The following is an 18,839-nucleotide window of genomic DNA, read 5'->3' as shown; positions in this document are numbered from 1 at the left end:
TGGACGACGAATATCCGACATTTGGAATTTTCGATGTTATGACGAAAGAATGGAAAAAAATAATACATTTTTGGAAATTACTATCTTTTGAGAAACGTGAAATGAAGCACAATTAAATTCTGTATCGAATTGTGTATAAAGTGATATTTTTTCATGAAACCAAAAATGTTAAATATCAAATTGAAGTTGAAAATTCAAACAAATAGTCCGACATTTGGGCGAGTGTCCATACTTTCGAGGATATTTGAAAAGTGGTTAAAATGAAGATATCAAGGTATTCAATTCAATTTTGTAAATAAATCATCAATTTTTTTACGAACATTTTTATGTTTGAATTGGTATAGTGACAAAAATAATAGCTGATTGAAATAACTTTGTTATAAAGAGGATGCTATTTACTATTCACAATGTTCATAATGTTTCGAAAGTGTCTAATTTCCCTTTCTGAGTTCATTTTACATTCATTTATTCTTTGTAAATATAGTGCTAAGACCTAACGATTTTCTGTTTACAACATATGGCCCGTTTGCTGTTGATATTTATTAGCCAACTCCTGCCGCATAATCATAGTAGTACGTTTTAAGAGTTGAACAGAATGTTTCTACGCCAATTTCGAATTGTCTAGGTTTTTTTACGGTATATTACGTAAATAGTTTTGTCAATTTCTCCGTGCTCAAGGTCTTTATTTAATCAATTTTCTCTCAATAAAACGTATGATGAATATGTTTATGTAGTCAAGCATGTAAAAACATGCAAACATGCAACCAATATCCGTATTTGAATTAATCAAATTGATTCTCTTTATTTGCACATACTAGTATTATGCGTCTTCCATTTGTCAGATGTTATTTATATAGTCCCAATTTTACTCATTTCGTAAGTCGGTCCCTTGTCGTTGCTATTTTATTGCGAATCCATTAAATGCGGGAAATGTAGAATCTTATAAGCATCAAACCGTAATCCTGAATAAATTTTCTCTGGTTCGGCTGAAAAGAGACATCATTAAAATCTATTGATGATAATAGTTTATAATTCAACCGCACTGATAATAATGTTTGTGATAACATTTTTATTTAATTTTGATTTAATATCATTAGAATGGACTTTGGGATCTTTCATATGCAAAACGGTTTCGTACCTGCAAGGAGTTTCTGTATCGGCATCCGTGAATACATTGATGGCCATTTCCATAGAACGTTGTATCGCTATATCGCATCCATATTTGGCAATTTCATCAAAGTAGGTTACCAAATTTTTTTTTTGCTGAACATTAATATAATTATATTTTTTACGGAATGATGAGGAAAAAACTTTTTTTCTATTTCGCTTCACTCATCATCACATACACGCAGACATTATAGAGTAACTGTCACAATAATTTGGATTTTAGCATGTTCGGTAAATTTGCCGTGGCTGTATGTCTTCAAATTAGAACCAATCGAATTAGGCAGCAGTCGAAAAGTAAGTCGTAACATTTTAATTAGAAGTAAATAAAAGCATCTATTTATTTCTCTCACCATTTTATGTATTGTAAATAGGTTTGTATCGAGCTTTGGCCATCAACTATATCGGAAAATGTCTATTTTGTGTTGGCCAATTTGATACTCTGCTATTTAGCGCCATTGAGCGTAATTACCTTTTGTTATGTCATAATTTGGAAGAACGTTGTATACCGATCCATACCGGGTGAATATTTGGGATATCAAAGTACACGGGATTCAATCAACCGCTCAAGACTAAAAGTCACTAAAATGGTTTTTGTAGTCATCATTACATTTGCATTGTCATGGCTGCCACTTTATATCATTTTCTGTGTCGTTAAATTCTGGGATGAAGTTTTGTATGATGAACAAGGTCAAGGTGAAATGCGAGCACACATTTTGTCACATAAAAATTGAAGAAAAAAACTAGGCTGTACTTTTGTTGTATAAAATTCGAAATTTGTTCATTTTTAGGGCTAGTTTTTCCACACTGAAGAGCACACTTCATGTGAAATCAGTTCTACAATGGTGTAGCCTAATATATTTTTTTTCCTTATTTTTGTGAGCATGAATATGAACTAACTTGATCTAATGTGGTGATTTTTCAAACATTTACAGTCAGAGATATTATTTATGTGTTGGTGCCGATTGCTCAATGGTAAGGAAAAAAGAGCTAAATGAAATCGTTACTAATTACAAACACATTGCTTACTTTTTATTCGCAGGTTAGGATCATCAAACTCCAGCATTAATCCGATTCTGTACTGTTATATGAATAAAAAATTCCGAATAAGTTTTATGGTAAGCCTCCAATCGATTCAGTCGGTGATTACTTTAAATTAATATTTGGATCATAAAAAAGTCATTTATTATTTGGAAATTCGAATAGAACCTGATAATTCGGTGTTCGTTACGCTTTCATGACGATAATTTGGCATTGCATCAAGCTCGCAGTGAAGGTAATTATAAAGTCTATAAATTTAATAATAGTGCTCGTACTTTATCAGGACGATTTTCCGGCACTACCACCATCAGTCGCAACGAGTTCGGATCTAAAGTTTAAAAAAATAAACAATGAAAGTATTTTCCTTTGGAAGTGCATGTGAAATTAAACAAAATTACTGTCAGGATTTAACAAATGAAAGAAAATATTTTAAATAGATAAATAAAATGGTGAGCTGTCATCAACATCTGGCTAACCATTGTAATGAATGTGTTATAATCCCATTATTTCCCGGAAAGTGACAATACCAACAATCATAATAATTAATTTGCAAATGATGAAAATACAATCGTTTGGCGTATATTTTTCAAATAATTTGATTCAAATTGATTGACGGCGATATTTTCCTGAAGTTGTATAACCCAATGGACAACATGAAATTTAACTGATTCAAAGGCGTTTTTTCTCCAAAGAATCGTGATATTATGAGAATTGAACCATATTGATTGCATCAATGCATCTCCATGGAAAAAGAAGATAACTTATTTTTATTTTATACATTTTTATAGTTCAATACAGACAATTTTTTTCTGAAACAATCGGCGTCAAACGCAGCAATGAGGAAAAAAGTTTTTTGTTGACAAGTTGAAATAAGCATGAAATGAATATCGTCTTTATTGTAATAAAATAAGAAATCCGAATCGTGATACCGCGGCCAACTTTGATAATATTCTACGCAGGGTCTCAATACACATTCAAAAAGAATTCTTCTGTATTTCACAGTGTATTGCCCAGCGCTGCTGCCATCCACAGCATATTAAAATATCTTGCTGAGAATGCGTCGTCCATCGCATGCGAATGTATGTAGCAGTTTATACATCACCGCGAACAACAATACATGCATTGTTCTCTATACGATCGTTTGAATGTTTTGAGTCACATAATCGTGAAGAGAACAATGCATGCATTCTTGATCGCTGTGATGTATAAACTGCTACGTACATTCGCATGCGACGGACGACGCATTCTCAGCAAGATATTTTAATATGCTGTGGATGGCAGCAGCGCTGAGCGATACTCTGGTATTTCATACAATTGCTCGGAGTAGTATCTTTTTGAGGTATCAAATAAATGAGCGATTGTTTCTGAAAAATTCTGTAATCAAACTGAATTTTAGTCAATGAGGATATCCAATTATTTATATATTTAATATATTATCTATTATCGTATTTCACCACAGAATTGTTCATTCTAAAACAGTGTATCAAACATAGTAGTTCGAACAAAATATTTATCAGTACATGTAATAATCACAAAATATGTTTGTACAGTTTAGAATTTCTATGTTTTTATGTACTTGAATACAAGCGCGACGTAAAATTCGCCTTACAGATATTTGTGTAATAAAACAGGAACCCAAAGATTGTGATTACAAAATTCTATTTATCAAACTAAAAGAAAAACAAATTCAACATATTGTTTTGTTGTATTTTCATTTTGTTATCTTTATTGTTACAAAATGTGTTTCGATTTTATTTTCTTAATTCCTTTTTTCTAGAAATTTTGCTAATTGTATTAATTCTTAATTAAGTATGTAATTTATGTTTTAAATTTCGAATGAAATCAAAAATTATTAATACAAAAACATTAACATGTGTGTATGTGTTTTGTTTTTCATTTTTCTTCAAAAAATTTTTAAATTTAAGTTTCTATGACAGAAAAGTGGGCGTACGTGTATTAGAAGTGCATTTTTCTTATAATGGTGCCAGCTATTTAATCTGCACTTACGAACAAAACTCACAGAAACATCAGTCTGAATATTGACGAAAAAAACAAATTATGCTATGTTGTACAAATGTGAGCGGCTTTTGAAAAGAAACGTAAACAAAAGGAAATGAAAATAAAATAAAAGAATCGAAGAATCAGTACAGAGGTAGTATTTTACAGTTTGTTTGTTATTTTTTTTTTATTTAAATCCTCTTCGAAGTTTAATTTAAACCAATCTCTAGTTACATAAAAATTACATCGTTTTCTTCATTATTCTTATTTAATTTCACAATATTTTCTTTTTTATCTGATGGTTTGACGGACTTTTTTCCTTTTTGAATGAAATAAATGCTCCTGCGTGCGCGCTCACTCAAAACAAAATTGTTTTATGTTAATTGATACGAATTGCACTGCAATTCACTTTGGATAGAGAGAAAAAAAGATTCATCACAACAAACATAATCTACAAACTATTTTCCGATCGCATGAAAATAGACGGAGGTGGAAAACGCCACGAAGATTTTTAGTACAATGGTGAATTTACAATATATGAAAAAAAATACTTAATAATTTTAGCTGGTTTTTCGATTTTAAATCGGATTTCCTCTTTTTTTCTCACACAAAACTACGCTCTACTGGACAAAGAAATGTTTTGTTTGGTTTTTTTTTCTCTGGAAAATTTGCGCGGTTTGAAATAAATAAATTAAAGAATTTCACGTAGAAAAAAAAGAAGAAAAACACAATGGATGTTAACTACGGTTGATGTGAACGAATTATGACAATGAAAAAAGCTCTCTCTGTCTATCGCGTGTTTACAATTCGTCTTTGAGATCGTCTTCGCCGCCAGTTGGTGGTGCACCGCCTGGTTGTCCTTGGTATAATTTGGCGATAATTGGTTGTACGACATCTTCGACCGATTTCTTTTGTTTCTTATATTCTTCAGATTCGGCTTCTGGATTCTCTTCGAGCCATTTGATGGCACCATCAACGGCTGTTTCGACTGTTGTTTTGTCTTCATCAGACAATTTAGCGCCCAATTTATCTTTGTCACCAATTTGATTCTTAAGACTGTATGCATAGCTTTCCAATTCGTTGCGAGCTTCGACACGTTCTTTTAGTTTTTTGTCTTCGTCTGAGAATTTCTCAGCATCTCTGATCATACGGTCAATATCTTCTGGTGTCAAACGATTTTGATCATTTGTGATGACAATCTTTTCGCGGTTGCCGGTGCCTTTGTCTTCAGCCGATACCAAGAGAATACCGTTTGCATCAATTTCGAATGAAACTTCAATTTGTGGAACACCACGTGGTGATGGTGGAATACCGGTCAAATCGAATTTACCCAACAAATGATTGTCTTTAGTCATTGGACGTTCACCCTCGTACACTTGAATGGTGACAGTGTGTTGGTTATCGCTGGCAGTTGAGAAGATTTGCGATTTCTTGGTTGGAATAACTGTATTACGTGGAATCAATTTGGTCATGACACCTCCAACAGTTTCAATACCCATGGTCAATGGATTGACATCGAGCAAAACGATGGCATCAGTATCTTGTTCGCCTGACAATACACCAGCTTGAACAGCAGCACCGTAAGCAACTGTAAACAATAGAAAAGGAAATCGTTTAGTTTATTCTTTGGATTGAAATCAATTGAAATTCGAATTAGATATTGTAATTATACATACCAGCTTCATCTGGATTGATACCGCGTGATGGTTCTTTGCCGCCGAAGAATTCTTTCACCAATTGTTGTACTTTTGGAATACGTGTTGAACCACCGACCAAAACGATTTCATCAACATCTTTTTTGTTCATGTCTGCATCTTCCAAGACCTTTTGCACTGGTTTCAATGTGGAACGGAACAAGTCCATGTTCAATTCTTCGAATTTGGCACGTGTCAATGTTTCAGAGAAGTCTTCACCTTCGAAGAATGATTCAATTTCGATTCGAACTTGATGATTTGATGACAATGCACGCTTGGCCTTTTCAACTTCACGACGCAATTTTTGAACGGCACGATTGTCTTTACGAATATCCTTGCCCTTCTTCTTTTTGTACAATTTAATGAAATGATCCATAACACGTTGATCGAAATCTTCACCACCCAAATGTGTGTCACCATTGGTTGCAACGACCTCAAATACACCATTGTCAATTGTCAAAAGTGATACATCGAAAGTACCACCACCCAAATCGAATACCAACACATTCTTTTCACCGTCTTTTTTATCCAAACCGTAAGCAATGGCAGCGGCTGTTGGTTCGTTGATAATACGCATAACATTCAAACCGGCAATTGAACCAGCATCTTTGGTTGCTTGACGTTGGGCATCATTGAAATAGGCTGGTACAGTGACAACAGCGTGTGTAACCTTTTTACCGAGATAAGCTTCGGCGGTTTCCTTCATTTTCGTCAAAACCATAGCGGAAATTTCTTCTGGAGCAAAGGTCTTGTCACCTTGGCTAGTTTTCACTTGGACATATGGTTTAGTGCTCTTCTCAACGATTTTGAATGGGAACAATTTAGCATCGGCTTGCACAGTTGGATCACCATATTCACGACCAATTAAACGTTTTGCATCGAAAATGGTGTTCTCTGGATTTGTAGTCAATTGATTCTTGGCCGCATCACCAATTAAACGTTCACCTTCAGCTGTGAATGCAACATATGATGGTGTGATACGGTTACCTTGGTCGTTGGCAATAATTTCAACACGTCCATTTTTGTAAACACCAACACTGTATTGGATAAAATGGAATTATATACGCATTAGATTTCTTTTCTATTTGTTTGGTACAATTCTCGATGAATTTATTGCATGAATGAAATGATGTAGTTCTTCAAAAGTTTTAAAAATGCATCAACTTGAATTTAGCATAAAAAAAACCGCGAAGAACCATTTTCAATGGAAAACTTTCTCTTGTCCGGATGCAAGACTATACAATCGATGAGTTGATTGTATAGGCCTAGTTTCGGACGATCAAATGAATGAATGAAAATAAACCACATTTGTTAATAACTCACCATGAGTATGTTGTTCCTAAATCGATACCAATTACTACACCAATATCATCCTTTTCTTTAGCTTGTTCAGCCAAAGAACTTATGGCAATGGCCACAAGCCCGATAAATGCTAACAATAGCTTCATAATTAATTTCTAGAGTAAAGAAGAAAAAAAAAACAATTCAAAATTAATGAAGGAAAAAGACTTTTTCGATCCGAAATTTATTATCCATTCAGTGCACGTCGATAAAAATTAGTGATATTGAAATTCATGCGGCATATCGATTAATATACAGCACGCTATTTGATTTAATGATTCATGTCGATGAATGATGGGCTCACATTCGAAATTCATCTTGTTCCAAACGGGAACTACCGTTATCGTGACCTATTTTAAGTTTGTTTTACAGTTTACCCGTTGATGTGTAATAATGTGTGCGATGCTCAATTACACACGATTACATTGACAAATTTCGTTTTGGCGAACACGTATGAATGGACTAAACACGATTCTGTCGGCGTTTTCTTCCGTATTTGTACTGTCTCTCTCTCATATATTCTCTCAACATTCTCTCGTTATTGTATCAAGTGTGCGTGGCACTACACAAACGGAGCGTTGAGAACAGTGTACGTGTCTGTGTGAAACTGACATCACGACACAGAGAGTGAGAACATGATAATCGGTCTACTACGATTTCATATGCATACAAATACAAATGTTTCTACAAAATTCCTACAATAACAAAACACTTTACCGTATGCCACATAAGCTATATGTCTGAATACGCAAAGGAAGACAGCGTGAAAGAGAGGAAGAGAGAAAAAGAAATGTTGAGCTGATTGAATTTTCAGGCACAAATTTACCGAAGATTTTATGTTTTATTCACGGAGCTGTGACTTTTTCAACAATAGAATGTAAGTTCTAGCATGAAAATTTAATTGAATCGAGTTAAAAAAATGTAACACCTGGTGGGTTTAAACGTTTACAAGTGACACGAATATTCCAGCAAATAACTGGAGAATTTTTTTTGGAAATCGTAAATGAAAATTGCTCCGTAAAATCATTAATGAAATTGCTATTGGCAAATTCTTGGACTAAATTCAAATCGAAATGTTTGTCATGAGGAAATAAATACGTCAGCAAAATGAATGACTCTTCTTCTTCTCATTTGAGTCGTTCTAGAAAAATCTGAACATAATCACCCGTCTCAAAGGGATCATTTTTTTCATTTCTTTTAAAATGTATTTCACAAATATCTATGAAAAAACTCAAAACCATTTTCGGTTTATTGTGATCTCATCAAAAAATGATTTCTTTTTCTCAAGTCACTTTAATTTTATGCACCGGCACTAAATCGATGATTTTTTTCTTTTTTTGTCGTTTTTTCCAACATAAAATCACAATTTTATGAGCAAATATTAAATGATTACTTACAATTTGTTATTCTATTTGATATAAATTAACTTAATATTCACTAAATGTATAGTTGATAATTGAATTCTCGAAAGTTTTTTTCAACCAATTCGTCTTTTTCTTCCTTCTTGACTGTTCAACGAGTAATTCAGAAATGGTTCAGTTCGTCTTTAATGTTCCGTGTATTCAGTTATAACTGAGTTCAGTATCGCTGCAGCGCGTATATATGTTTGCTGACAGTTTGGCGTGGTTCGTTCTGATTGGTTCAAATTGTGTGTCTCTTGTTGTATGGCGATTGGACCACGTTCAAAGAGAAACGACGATGAATTGACATCTAGAATGTGCGAGAAAGAGTACACCATAGGTTGAATGAGCGAGAAGAACTACGTACACACATTTGTGTACGATTTCAAAATGATGCAACACCTAGCGGACGAAATTAAATTACATATACATGACGTGTGCTTTGAATTATCGTGACAGATAAACAATATATTTATATTAGTATGTTTTGATTTTTTTTTTAATGATTCAGAAAAATTTGTTGATTTCTTGGAAAATAGATTCAGATGATTAGTTGATGAAATGTGAAAGTATATTCATGCAGTTGACTTTGTTTACTGATAATGACCATTTAAGTTATCTCCTTTTTCGGAAAACCCTACATTGACGTGTAGAAATAACCAGAATTTTCCCGTGCCTTACTTTTGCTAATTGCATTTCAGATTTTATGCAATCAGCTACTTTTCATCATTTACTTTCAGATTTTTTCATTCGGTTGAGGGTTATTTGAAATCAATTGTAATTTAAATTCATTCCGATAATTTGCTACCTTATTGTTCTTAAAAAAAAAAAACATTCTATTAGAATATCGATGGAGGTCGCTAGTTGTTTACATAGAACAATGTTGAGTACTTTTAAAATGAGTTTAATATTTGAAATGACGTTGATAAAAACTGAAAAACAATTGATTTTGTGTGTGTTTTGAATTTATTTATTTTTTGAACAATCAATTGGAGTTGAAAGTATTATTTTTTTGGATTTCTAAACTAGACCAAATTTCTCAAAAACTTGAGATTAAAATACAATATAAATAGAGTGTAAATGAACTAGACCAAAAATGACCATATGCCACATCAGAAATAAATTGTTTGCTTTCAATTAAATAAGTGACACATTTTTTTAAACAATAGATGTTTAAAGAGCTGAATATATCTTACCTTTCGAATTGATTTTTCTGGGCGTTAGCCCAGTGATTGCCACGACATCGAACATTTTCACGTCCAAATGAAATTAATGGTTAAAAATAATAAGACAAAATGGATATCTTGCATCATTTTGAAGATGTATATTTATTGATTACGGGGATCAAATAAAATTAAACGTGTGTTTCCTTTTTTGATTATTTGAAAAACCACTCATTGTCAAAGTACTAGCGTATATACAAATATTTTCAGAAAAGAAATTAAGATACATATCTAAACAATATTAATTTAAATGACCATTGAAGTCATTTTGAGTTGGATGTTGAATTATTTTGCTCCATTTCTTATTGAGTCATCGACATAATTTTATATTAATTCAAATATAGTAGGCAGTTATTTTCCAATTTTCAATAGCATCAATCGAAATATGCACAAAGAATTTTGCAAAGAACAATTTCTTTTCAAATTATGTTCCTGTCTTATTTGGAAATTAATTTAATAAAAAATATCGCATAAATTTGATTTCTTTTTATGAATGTAAGATCTGTTAATAAATAAATGGCCAAAATCGTAGTTTGTATTAATTTGATGACTCGTACAGTGATACAATTCGCGATTCGGCTCTTTTTTTGCTTTCTCTCTATCTCTTTGTTTGTTTGTATTTTTTTACAATAATTTGATAATTTGTATAAAATTTCTTAATTTCAAAATGTGTTTGGGGAACATTCTATAGTTCATTCCATTGCGTTCGGCTAATCTTGTTTTATTTTTTGTAATTAATTCGTTGAATTAATGCAATGACATGCATTGAATGTGCTCCAGTTTTGTTTATCACTTCAACAGCATTTATATGTTTGTTTGTTTTTTCTAAAATCTAATCATTCCATTTGGTACATTAGTAGTTAATTTAAAACATTATCGGCTGAATATTGAGCTCACATTAATTTGAGTTCAATTGTTTTCTTTAGAATGGTTATTAAACTAACGGTCAAAGAGACTATGAACTATGTGTTTTGTTTTAGAAATCGACATCATTACATATTTTCTAGTGGTATTAAGTTATTAAATGTCCTTCATTTGTTATTGCATAAATAGAATTTATAGTTCATTTTCAAAAAAAATGAAGGCGAATTCTGATTTTGCTATATGGAATATCATTTTCTCGCCCATCTCATATCGACATCGAGATTAGTTCGGAAGTAAACCAATCTGAACAGAAGAGAAAATAAAAGGCCGATACAAAAAAAAAATATTTATGATGTTAATGCAAACGAAATGTAAACATTTGAGAATATAAAATGTGAAACTTTACGTGGACAACTTAAAATGTAACTAAAATGTATATATATATATATATTGATGTGAGGACGGGACATTTTTTAATTTCCCAAAATGAAAAAGAAAATGAAATACTGAGGAAATTTCTAAAAAAAAACGTGACACCATATGACCAATGTAATATAAATTTGCTATTTAAAAGAAATAATTTATGATTTTTCCCACCAAAAGGATTTTGACTTTTGTGATGGAAATGAAAACAAATGAAATTTTTCCTTAAAAAAAGCACAACAACAGTATTTAAATGATAAATCACTTATTTTTGCTTAAAATTTATGTGAAAAGAGGATTTTGTTGTCGATTTGTTTTAATTTATTCATTGCTCATGGCTATAGTGCGCTTAATAGAGATGAATTCAAAATCTCTTCAAGAAATAAAAATGTGTTTGTGTGTGAGTGTGTTTGTGTATGTTACTTAAATGTCTACTAATTGTTGAATTGAAACAACAAACCAATGGGTGAAGCCTCGAAGCGAAACAAAATGAATGACACTAATCAGTATTATTGATAACGATCCGTTGAATTTTTCGCTTTGCCGATTCATTTACGCCAATTACCTTCTTTTCCAGTCGATCGAATATTCCCTTGCCGCCTCCGCCTCCAGGGCCAGTTGTCGTCTTATTTGTTACATTATTTTCAATATTTGTAACGCTGTCAACGTTTCGAACAACAATACGACGATTTGCAAACATTGTCGTTGGAATGTCACCAACTTTGCCAACCGCATTTGGTCGGCTTTTGAATGGAACATCACCGGTGGTGACTGGTGGTGGTGAATCTGCCAACAATTCATCTTCATCGATTTCCTCATCATCATCGATGCGAATTTTCTTTGACATTGTACTAGTGGGTCGCAGTGCGGGTTTTGCTTGACCACCAGATTCATTGTCTGATACCGTAGATGCTTGCATTTTTCGTGTTAGTGCAATGGTTTTTGGTTTTAGCAATTGTTCACTTGACCCATCCGACTTCTTTTTCAATGAAATGATCTTCTTTTCTGTAACTATGATTGGTGTGAGCTTTTGTACCGAATCGTCGTTCACTTTTTTCTCCTGATAATGAGAATAAAATACAAAAATTATCATTTAGAGCTCAAACGTGAGTTAGTTCAATTTGAAATTACCTCATCTTTTTTCAATTCTTCAGCTGCCTTTCGTCGCCTCATTTCTTTATCTCGCAAAATCTTTTCTCGCAACGCCTTCTGTTTTTCAATTTCTAATCGATAGGCTCGCGTCTCTTCATCTTCTTCAGTCTAATTGGTGAGGAATAATATGTGTTTATTTTTACATTTATTTTCAGATTTATAGATTTTTCACTGACCTTTGTATCATTTTTATCGATGTTGCCATCGGATTCATTACGTTTTTTCTTCATATCCGGATGTTCCCTGTCTCGACTGTCAGCACGTCGATTTCGATTTTCTCTGAATGATGATGATGGATACGGTTTCCGTCCATCACGTTCTCTTCGTCTTGGCGGCGAATAGCTTCGTTCTCTCTCCCGATCCCTCTCTCGATATTCACGATCAGGTGAATGCTCCCGCGATCTGCGACGTTTTTCAATATGCATTCGATTTTGGTTAATAAATGCTTCTTGTTGGCGCAATAATTCCGCTTCTCGACTACTTTCTAATATTTGTGAATTCTTCATTGTATCCATCATTAATTGATCTGTACAATACGATAAGAGTTTTTTATGAGTAAACAATATAAAATGTGAATTGGTATTTATTCATTTGAATGACTTACTGTGAGCAGCCTGAACGCCCCCTTTGAAATTTGGATTAATGAGCACTTTGCGTGGCGCACCGGAAATCGAAGGCAATGGCATTGATTGTGTTGCAACAGCCGGATTTATGGGTTTTGCATGTGGTGGCATTGCTGGACTCATTGGTAATCGCATATTTCCTGGATTATGATGATTTGGTTGTGAATATGGCCCAAATGGTGGCCGTTGTGGCATCATCTGATGAGCATTTGGTGGAACTCTTGGACGAATCATACCTGAACAATAAACAAATACAATATATTAATTCACTTAATAAAATTTACATTATTTCTTCAAAACAATTGTGTTTCTTTTCAATTTGCACAAAAAGTTAACAGTCAAAACTGTCGTTATGGGAGAATAAACCCTGGTCGTACCTTGTGGTGGCATACCAGGATTGTTGCCAAACATCGGTGGTACACCTTGAAATGGTGGCCGTGGCATTCGTTGATGTGGCGGTCCTAAAAGCGGTCCTCCTGGTCCAACTGGCATTCGTGGTTGCATGCCAGGTGGCATACGTTGCATATGATTTGGTGGTCCGCCGCGCATCATTGATATTGTGTGTCCGCGCATAAATTCATGTTGTGAAACCGGTAACATCGGTCGTCGGGCGCCTCTGAATTGTGGCATGAATGCCGGATTAAAATCTGGACCACCATACGGATGATTTTGTCTAGGCATTTGAGGTCGTGTGTGTCGATTTCGTTGAAAATTCTGTTGAAAATTCTTCGGTCTATTGTCATCAAATTGATGTGGCATTTCACGTTCAACGCATGTTTTTGGATTTCTTCGTTCCCGCACATCTTCCGAATCATCTGGATCATAATCATCTGAGGCTTGTTCAATATGATTCTCTTCGGAAGCATCTGGATGTACGAATGTCGATTCTTCTGATTTCGAATCCATTTGTTCACTTTGACTATAGCTCACTTCACTCTCTTCATTGACCGTCGATTCGGATTTATCGTCCGGACCAAAACTTGGATCACTATCTTTTTGTTCATCTTGTGATTGTGTTGGTTGCAATGAAATTTCTTCATCTTCTTTATTTGTTGATGACACCAAATCATTTCCCGGCGATATGGATGGACTTTTACGTGCAATTTCATTCACTTGTGGCGATTCGACACTTGATTCAGCTGGTTTTTGTTCATCCCACCTTTGCGATGCACTATCACTATTGCATATCGTTGGCGAATCATATTCTAAGCCGAGACATTCATTTGTTGATTTTTTACTTTGTGTTTGCACCGAAGACAACAAATTGTCTTCATTTTCATTTGGTGCTAATTTACCTGATATCGATTCTGAAAATCAAAAAACAAATGAATAAAATAAATTATTGAATCGAATATTTTACATTGCAGCGTTGGAAATTACCGTCATCGGAAAGTAACAATTCATCTTCATCAGCTCCAGTTAGGTCTGTGTCGTCTGCATCAACATCACCAATTTCATAGTTTAATATATCCTCACTGAAATTTTTGGAAAAGAAAACACATGAATATTTATGTCATTTTCTTTTGCGGTACAATGGTAATTGCATAAGATTTTCTCCGACATTTAATCGGATCGATGGATATTAGTCGGAATTCAATTCTATACACTATTAATATTTAAAAACAGGGTTTTTCGAATAAATAAATGCCATAGAAATGTAAATATGTTTGGTTGACGTTCGAAAAAACATAACCTGTCAACCTATTAGCACAGACTGTGTCGAATGTTTGCATCGATAAAATGGCAAAATTGAGCACTTTAAATTGGGTACAAAACCAGTTGTTATTATTTAACACATAAAAAACTTCTCGAAGTTTTGAAATAATATCTTTTATATCGAATTCTATGCGTAAAATTATTGAATTTTGCATAAAAAAGCGAGACACTTACTTTAACTCCGACATTTTAACAAGACCAACTAAAATAGAGTGAAGTTGGTTGTCGAAGATGACAGCGACCATCAACTGAACCGATGGAGGCGACACACGCTAATGAGTGAAAATCAATAGCAGCAAAGGGAGGACCAGTTTTTTGTTACTTTTGAGCTATTTTGTGACAATAACATTTTATGAAATATAGATTCAGTTAAAATGCCTCTTAATAAACTTGGATGATGAAGTTTATGTGTATTTTTTCGTTCATTATGCAAAATGATTATTTAATGAGAAATTTCTGGAAATTGCTTTGATTTAATCGTTTATTCATTTGTTTTATAGAAAATAGTTTATAAAAATTGATTGCTCATAAAATGCATATATTGTTTCAAAGATTCTTAAATTTGTATGATATACCCGATAGTACAGCATAATTAAGATAAAGAAGCACGCTTCATCGTTTGGTTTTTGATATTTTAGTTGATTTGCATTGAATCATTTCTGGACACTTGATGGACACTCAAATTGTGTGCACGAAAAAATCTGAAAAATATGATTAAACAGAAATCATTAAAACTTAGTGTTTTTTTAACTAATTTTTTGCCATAGCAAACAAATTTTCATTTTTTTTAAATAATTTTATAATCAAAGAAAATATTTTTTGAACGTGAAAAAATATAGATTTGTTGAACGTAAAAGGTGAAAAAGAACTAAATACAAACATTTAAAGTTCCTTGAGTTCCAGTAATTTTAATGAAAATAACTGGGCGTGCAGCGAATTCAAATTGATGCCATGATGATGCCAAACTCTCATTCCGTTTATCAACTGCCATCTCCCACGTACTTTTGTCCAATGATGTTTCAATATAAAAGGAATTTCCACTTGAGGAAGATAGTTTATTTCCTAACAACAATCGAAACGATCCAATATGGTATGGTTGACCCAACTGTACTATAATGGAACCGTTGTTTATGTCATGACAAGTAAATTCATCTAAATTACTGTTGAGCATTTTGTTAGCACCCCCTCCTTCAAGAACAACTGCCCCTCTTTCGGTCGTTGCAACATTAATTGCTGGTTTAACAAGACCATCGACGATTTCCGGCACTTTCTCTTTTTGCATTGCTTCAAATTCATTTACATAAAAGTAATCGTCAGTTGAACGCATCCCAATCAAACGAATATATTGAACATATCGTGTCGGAAAGTAAAGGAACTGCCAGGAACGACATGAATAGGTTGAATAGTCTACCAAACTATCGAATTTAGTCCCATCAATTGATGTATACACACGATATGAAAAATTGTTTTCACTATACAATGAGAATTTTATGTGGTTTATCAGGCTAATTTTTCCAAGTTGTATAGTTATGCCGTTACCAGGATAGTTGATCGAATGATGTGCTACATCTAGAATTGAATCAAAAACATTTCGAAATTAACACGACATATATTAACTTATGCAATTTTTAAAATTCTGAGTACTTTGTTCAAAAAGCCCATTCCATCTCTCGCCAGATATTCTTTTCGCACCATGTTCAGCCGTTGCAATATTTACTTCTCTCAAACCTAGAAGGAAAATAGCAATGATGAGTCACAAGCTTTATATTTAGCATTTGATTTAAGATACTAGAAATACTAGAAGTAGGGGCACAACGTGCAGGTGTACTAGAATCATGGTATTTTTCGAACAGAGCCCACATTTGTGTCAAATCCAAAATTTTGCTTGGTACGACGATTTTAATCATTTCATTCATACTTATAAACGACCACCGTATTTCTGAGAGAATAACCTAGTTTTAAAAATTAATGCCGAATTTGAAAACCAAAAAAAAAAATATCAATAAATATGAAAAACAATTTACCTTGATATCAGCATTTGGATTGGCCTCATGCCAAATCTTCATTGCATTAAAAATGTCAATTTCTGGTACGTAAAATGTGTCTCTTTTCAATAAATCGCATAACATATCTTGAGGTATTTCCTTTAATGTTTCTTGGTTCAAGAAGTCGATAGCATTGTTGTCAATAAAGTTGAGACAATCGTTTCTTAGGCTTTCCAACGAATACAAATTCGAAAAATGCAGAATGGAATGACAATTTTCAATTGATATAGTATGATTCAAGTACTTTGAAATGGCCCCTTTCAATGAATCGAACTGGTACATGTTGGCCAAATCAAAAAGATCAGTTATTTGGCCCACATTCAAATTAACAAACGATATGCGACCAGTGTAAATGTACTTCAAGATAGTTTTAAATGCATCCAAAGGCACCTGTAATTTGATCTCATTTTTTGATGTTTCAACAAGACCATTAGAAAATAATGCATGAAAATATGAACTGCTCGCCGATAAAATAAGTTTGTGTGCCGGTATTTTGTTGTCATCAACAACAATAATCACATCTGAGTGTTTATCGTTCATGTACAAACGGGTGTACCGCTGAAGAATTTCGTCTGTTAATAATTGAAAATATGTAATGAAAAGAGCCAAATTCGAGAAAATTAACTAATAGTAAAATTAGTAGAAAACTAATTTGAATACTTACGTGTTTCATCAATTTCACCATATTGACTCATAATTTCGTTAGCCATTTTTCAGGATATGAAATAAAGAGCTGATAAAATAATTATTAACTATTATAAAGTGGCAATTATAATTATTTATCCTTTCGATATTGAAATTGATCACTGCCGATCACTGCTTTGCGATATTCACGTGCAACTAAGATGTTTTACCCGGAAATTCTACTATATGCTTCAAATGACAATCCAAATGTCAATTAGTAGTATGCATGTAAACACTCGACTTTGCGTGTAAACCCTGCAGTTTGTTAGCAATGCAAGAAATCTTATTCAAGTAAGAATCGATTTCATTTAAAGATAACATGTTTTGATTTTTGTCGAATTACGGAAAGAATTAAAATTTCATTCGAAATAACCAAATATGAAATTATGTTTATATCAAGAGCAATTAATCCAAAATATAAATTCGTTATATATACGTATTCCGTATTAGAATTTGTTAATATTATGCACAATATTTTATTTTAACATTAGCAAAACAAAATCCCTAATAACCGTTACTATCAATAATTAACTTTTTTAAATTAAAAATCTTGCTTACAATTCGATCTATTTGAAATTTATTTTGTACGAAAATGGTAAAAAAATCAATCAAAATTGAAGTGCGCATCAGTTTTAATTTTGAACCAAAGTTTTTTAACACTGCCGCACATCCGTTTTGAATAATAAATGTGTGCGTTCATAAATCAAAAATATTTGTAAGCTTAAATTCAAAAAGATGCCGGCAACACGTGTGTTCACATAGTGAAATTACCAAAAATGGCAACGCACATAAAATGTCAACAAACCGGAGGGTAGTGTGTTTGCGTCACAAAAGTTTATATAAATATTTTCATCTTTTTTTTGGTTTTAATTATTGCAAATCTTGGTCGTAGTCAATTTCGCGTTCAATGACGTCAAACAAGACGATCTTTTGAAAATGTTGATCAAACATCTGATTCATTTGAACCGTTGGCACAGATGTTTTCCCAATCGCCTCAATTATTAATAAGATAATGATTCAAAGATCTCTTCTTTAAGATGAGTTTTCTGTTTTTCTTCGCTGTGATATTTTTTAGTTCGTATAAAATATGTTGTTTACATTTTGCCAAGGCCGAATACTTTCCGAACGTGCTTGTGTGCACTATTTATAGATGGAATTGGACTACCCGCATAACCAAATCCATAATATACATGTATAATTTGGATGGCATTCTTGTGGTGGACACGATCGTTTTCATTACATATATTAAAATTTTCTTTGGAAAATGTCCAATCGATTTTAGTGGCGCCATTTGTTACAGCCAGGATATGAACTCAAATGAAATTATAACTTTCATTTAAATTTATATTATGAATAAGAAAAACAGCTCGTATGACATATGTTGATAAAAAAGCAAAAGCATTTTAATGGTCCCATGAGTACAAAAAGTGAAGGTATACTTGATGTATTCAGTGTATTATCCTTAACCTTG

At 33.0% G+C, this 18,839-nt stretch overlaps 4 protein-coding genes across 5 annotated transcripts; 1 reads left to right on the top strand and 3 right to left on the bottom strand.

The window, feature by feature from the left end:
- The first annotated feature begins 1,051 nt into the window (after positions 1 to 1,051).
- Positions 1,052 to 3,297, top strand: LOC116343097 (neuropeptide SIFamide receptor-like). Its single transcript, XM_031770993.1, has 6 exons — positions 1,052 to 1,239; positions 1,353 to 1,461; positions 1,539 to 1,860; positions 2,100 to 2,139; positions 2,207 to 2,282; positions 2,371 to 3,297. Exons 1-6 carry the CDS (start codon positions 1,052 to 1,054, stop codon positions 2,542 to 2,544), a joined length of 909 nt encoding a protein of 302 aa, XP_031626853.1. The 3' UTR covers positions 2,545 to 3,297.
- A 1,049-nt stretch (positions 3,298 to 4,346) lies between these two features.
- On the bottom strand, positions 4,347 to 8,820 carry LOC116342840 (endoplasmic reticulum chaperone BiP). The gene is made up of 4 exons (XM_031770606.1): positions 8,636 to 8,820; positions 7,221 to 7,354; positions 5,880 to 6,934; positions 4,347 to 5,791 (listed from the first exon to the last, which is right to left on the bottom strand). The coding sequence occupies exons 2-4, from the start codon at positions 7,343 to 7,345 to the stop codon at positions 5,004 to 5,006; spliced, it is 1,968 nt and encodes a 655-aa protein (XP_031626466.1). The 5' UTR covers positions 7,346 to 7,354; positions 8,636 to 8,820; the 3' UTR covers positions 4,347 to 5,003.
- Positions 8,821 to 10,003: 1,183 nt separating this feature from the next.
- LOC116342959 (transcription activator BRG1) lies at positions 10,004 to 14,864 on the bottom strand. 2 transcript variants are annotated; one of them, XM_031770796.1, is made up of 8 exons: positions 14,814 to 14,864; positions 14,304 to 14,398; positions 13,301 to 14,230; positions 12,905 to 13,159; positions 12,477 to 12,826; positions 12,280 to 12,408; positions 11,714 to 12,208; positions 10,004 to 11,028 (listed from the first exon to the last, which is right to left on the bottom strand). In XM_031770796.1, exons 1-8 carry the CDS (start codon positions 14,825 to 14,827, stop codon positions 11,008 to 11,010), a joined length of 2,289 nt encoding a protein of 762 aa, XP_031626656.1. In that variant the 5' UTR covers positions 14,828 to 14,864; the 3' UTR covers positions 10,004 to 11,007. The 2 variants fall into 2 exon arrangements, with proteins under 2 accessions (XP_031626656.1, XP_031626655.1); XM_031770795.1 differs by lacking the exon at positions 10,004 to 11,028 and having other exon boundaries at positions 11,048 to 12,208.
- Positions 14,865 to 15,141: 277 nt separating this feature from the next.
- Positions 15,142 to 17,667, bottom strand: LOC116342899 (BTB/POZ domain-containing protein 9-like). Its single transcript, XM_031770701.1, has 6 exons — positions 17,349 to 17,667; positions 16,664 to 17,256; positions 16,429 to 16,591; positions 16,284 to 16,367; positions 15,520 to 16,208; positions 15,142 to 15,340 (listed from the first exon to the last, which is right to left on the bottom strand). The coding sequence occupies exons 1-6, from the start codon at positions 17,392 to 17,394 to the stop codon at positions 15,293 to 15,295; spliced, it is 1,623 nt and encodes a 540-aa protein (XP_031626561.1). The 5' UTR covers positions 17,395 to 17,667; the 3' UTR covers positions 15,142 to 15,292.
- Positions 17,668 to 18,839: the final 1,172 nt, after the last annotated feature.

The sequence above is a fragment of the Contarinia nasturtii genome, unplaced genomic scaffold (genome assembly GCF_009176525.2).
Source record: "Contarinia nasturtii isolate CC-2019 unplaced genomic scaffold, AAFC_CNas_1.1 Cnas_scaffold_928, whole genome shotgun sequence".
In the NCBI taxonomy this organism is placed as follows: Eukaryota; Metazoa; Arthropoda; class Insecta; order Diptera; family Cecidomyiidae; genus Contarinia; species Contarinia nasturtii.
The sequence above is the reverse complement of the archived record's forward strand: the minus strand, read 5'-3'. Positions and strand labels throughout refer to the sequence as shown.

Bases quoted from the DNA above. Each gene is read 5' to 3' on its own strand.
- LOC116342899 (XM_031770701.1), bottom strand. From the start codon at position 17,394: ATGGCTAACGAAATTATGAGTCAATATGGTGAAATTGATGAAACAC. The intron at 16,209-16,283 runs GTACTCAGAATT...ATTCAATTCTAG, and splicing joins GAATGGGCTTTTTGAACAAA to ATGTAGCACATCATTCGATC. The intron at 15,341-15,519 runs GTTTGTATTTAG...CATATTTTTCAG, and splicing joins GAACTCAAGGAACTTTAAAT to ATTTTTTCGTGCACACAATT.
- LOC116343097 (XM_031770993.1), top strand. From the start codon at position 1,052: ATGTTTGTGATAACATTTTTATTTAATTTTGATTTAATATCATTAGAA. The intron at 1,462-1,538 runs GTAAGTCGTAAC...TATTGTAAATAG, and splicing joins AATTAGGCAGCAGTCGAAAA to GTTTGTATCGAGCTTTGGCC. The intron at 1,861-2,099 runs GTGAAATGCGAG...AAACATTTACAG, and splicing joins GTATGATGAACAAGGTCAAG to TCAGAGATATTATTTATGTG.
- LOC116342840 (XM_031770606.1), bottom strand. From the start codon at position 7,345: ATGAAGCTATTGTTAGCATTTATCGGGCTTGTGGCCATTGCCATAAGT. The intron at 6,935-7,220 runs GTGAGTTATTAA...TATCCAATACAG, and splicing joins TTAGGAACAACATACTCATG to TGTTGGTGTTTACAAAAATG. The intron at 5,792-5,879 runs GTATGTATAATT...TATTGTTTACAG, and splicing joins TATCAATCCAGATGAAGCTG to TTGCTTACGGTGCTGCTGTT.
- LOC116342959 (XM_031770795.1), bottom strand. The intron at 13,160-13,300 runs GTACGACCAGGG...TTTATTGTTCAG, and splicing joins TCCTGGTATGCCACCACAAG to GTATGATTCGTCCAAGAGTT. The intron at 12,409-12,476 runs GTCAGTGAAAAA...CTCACCAATTAG, and splicing joins TCGATAAAAATGATACAAAG to ACTGAAGAAGATGAAGAGAC.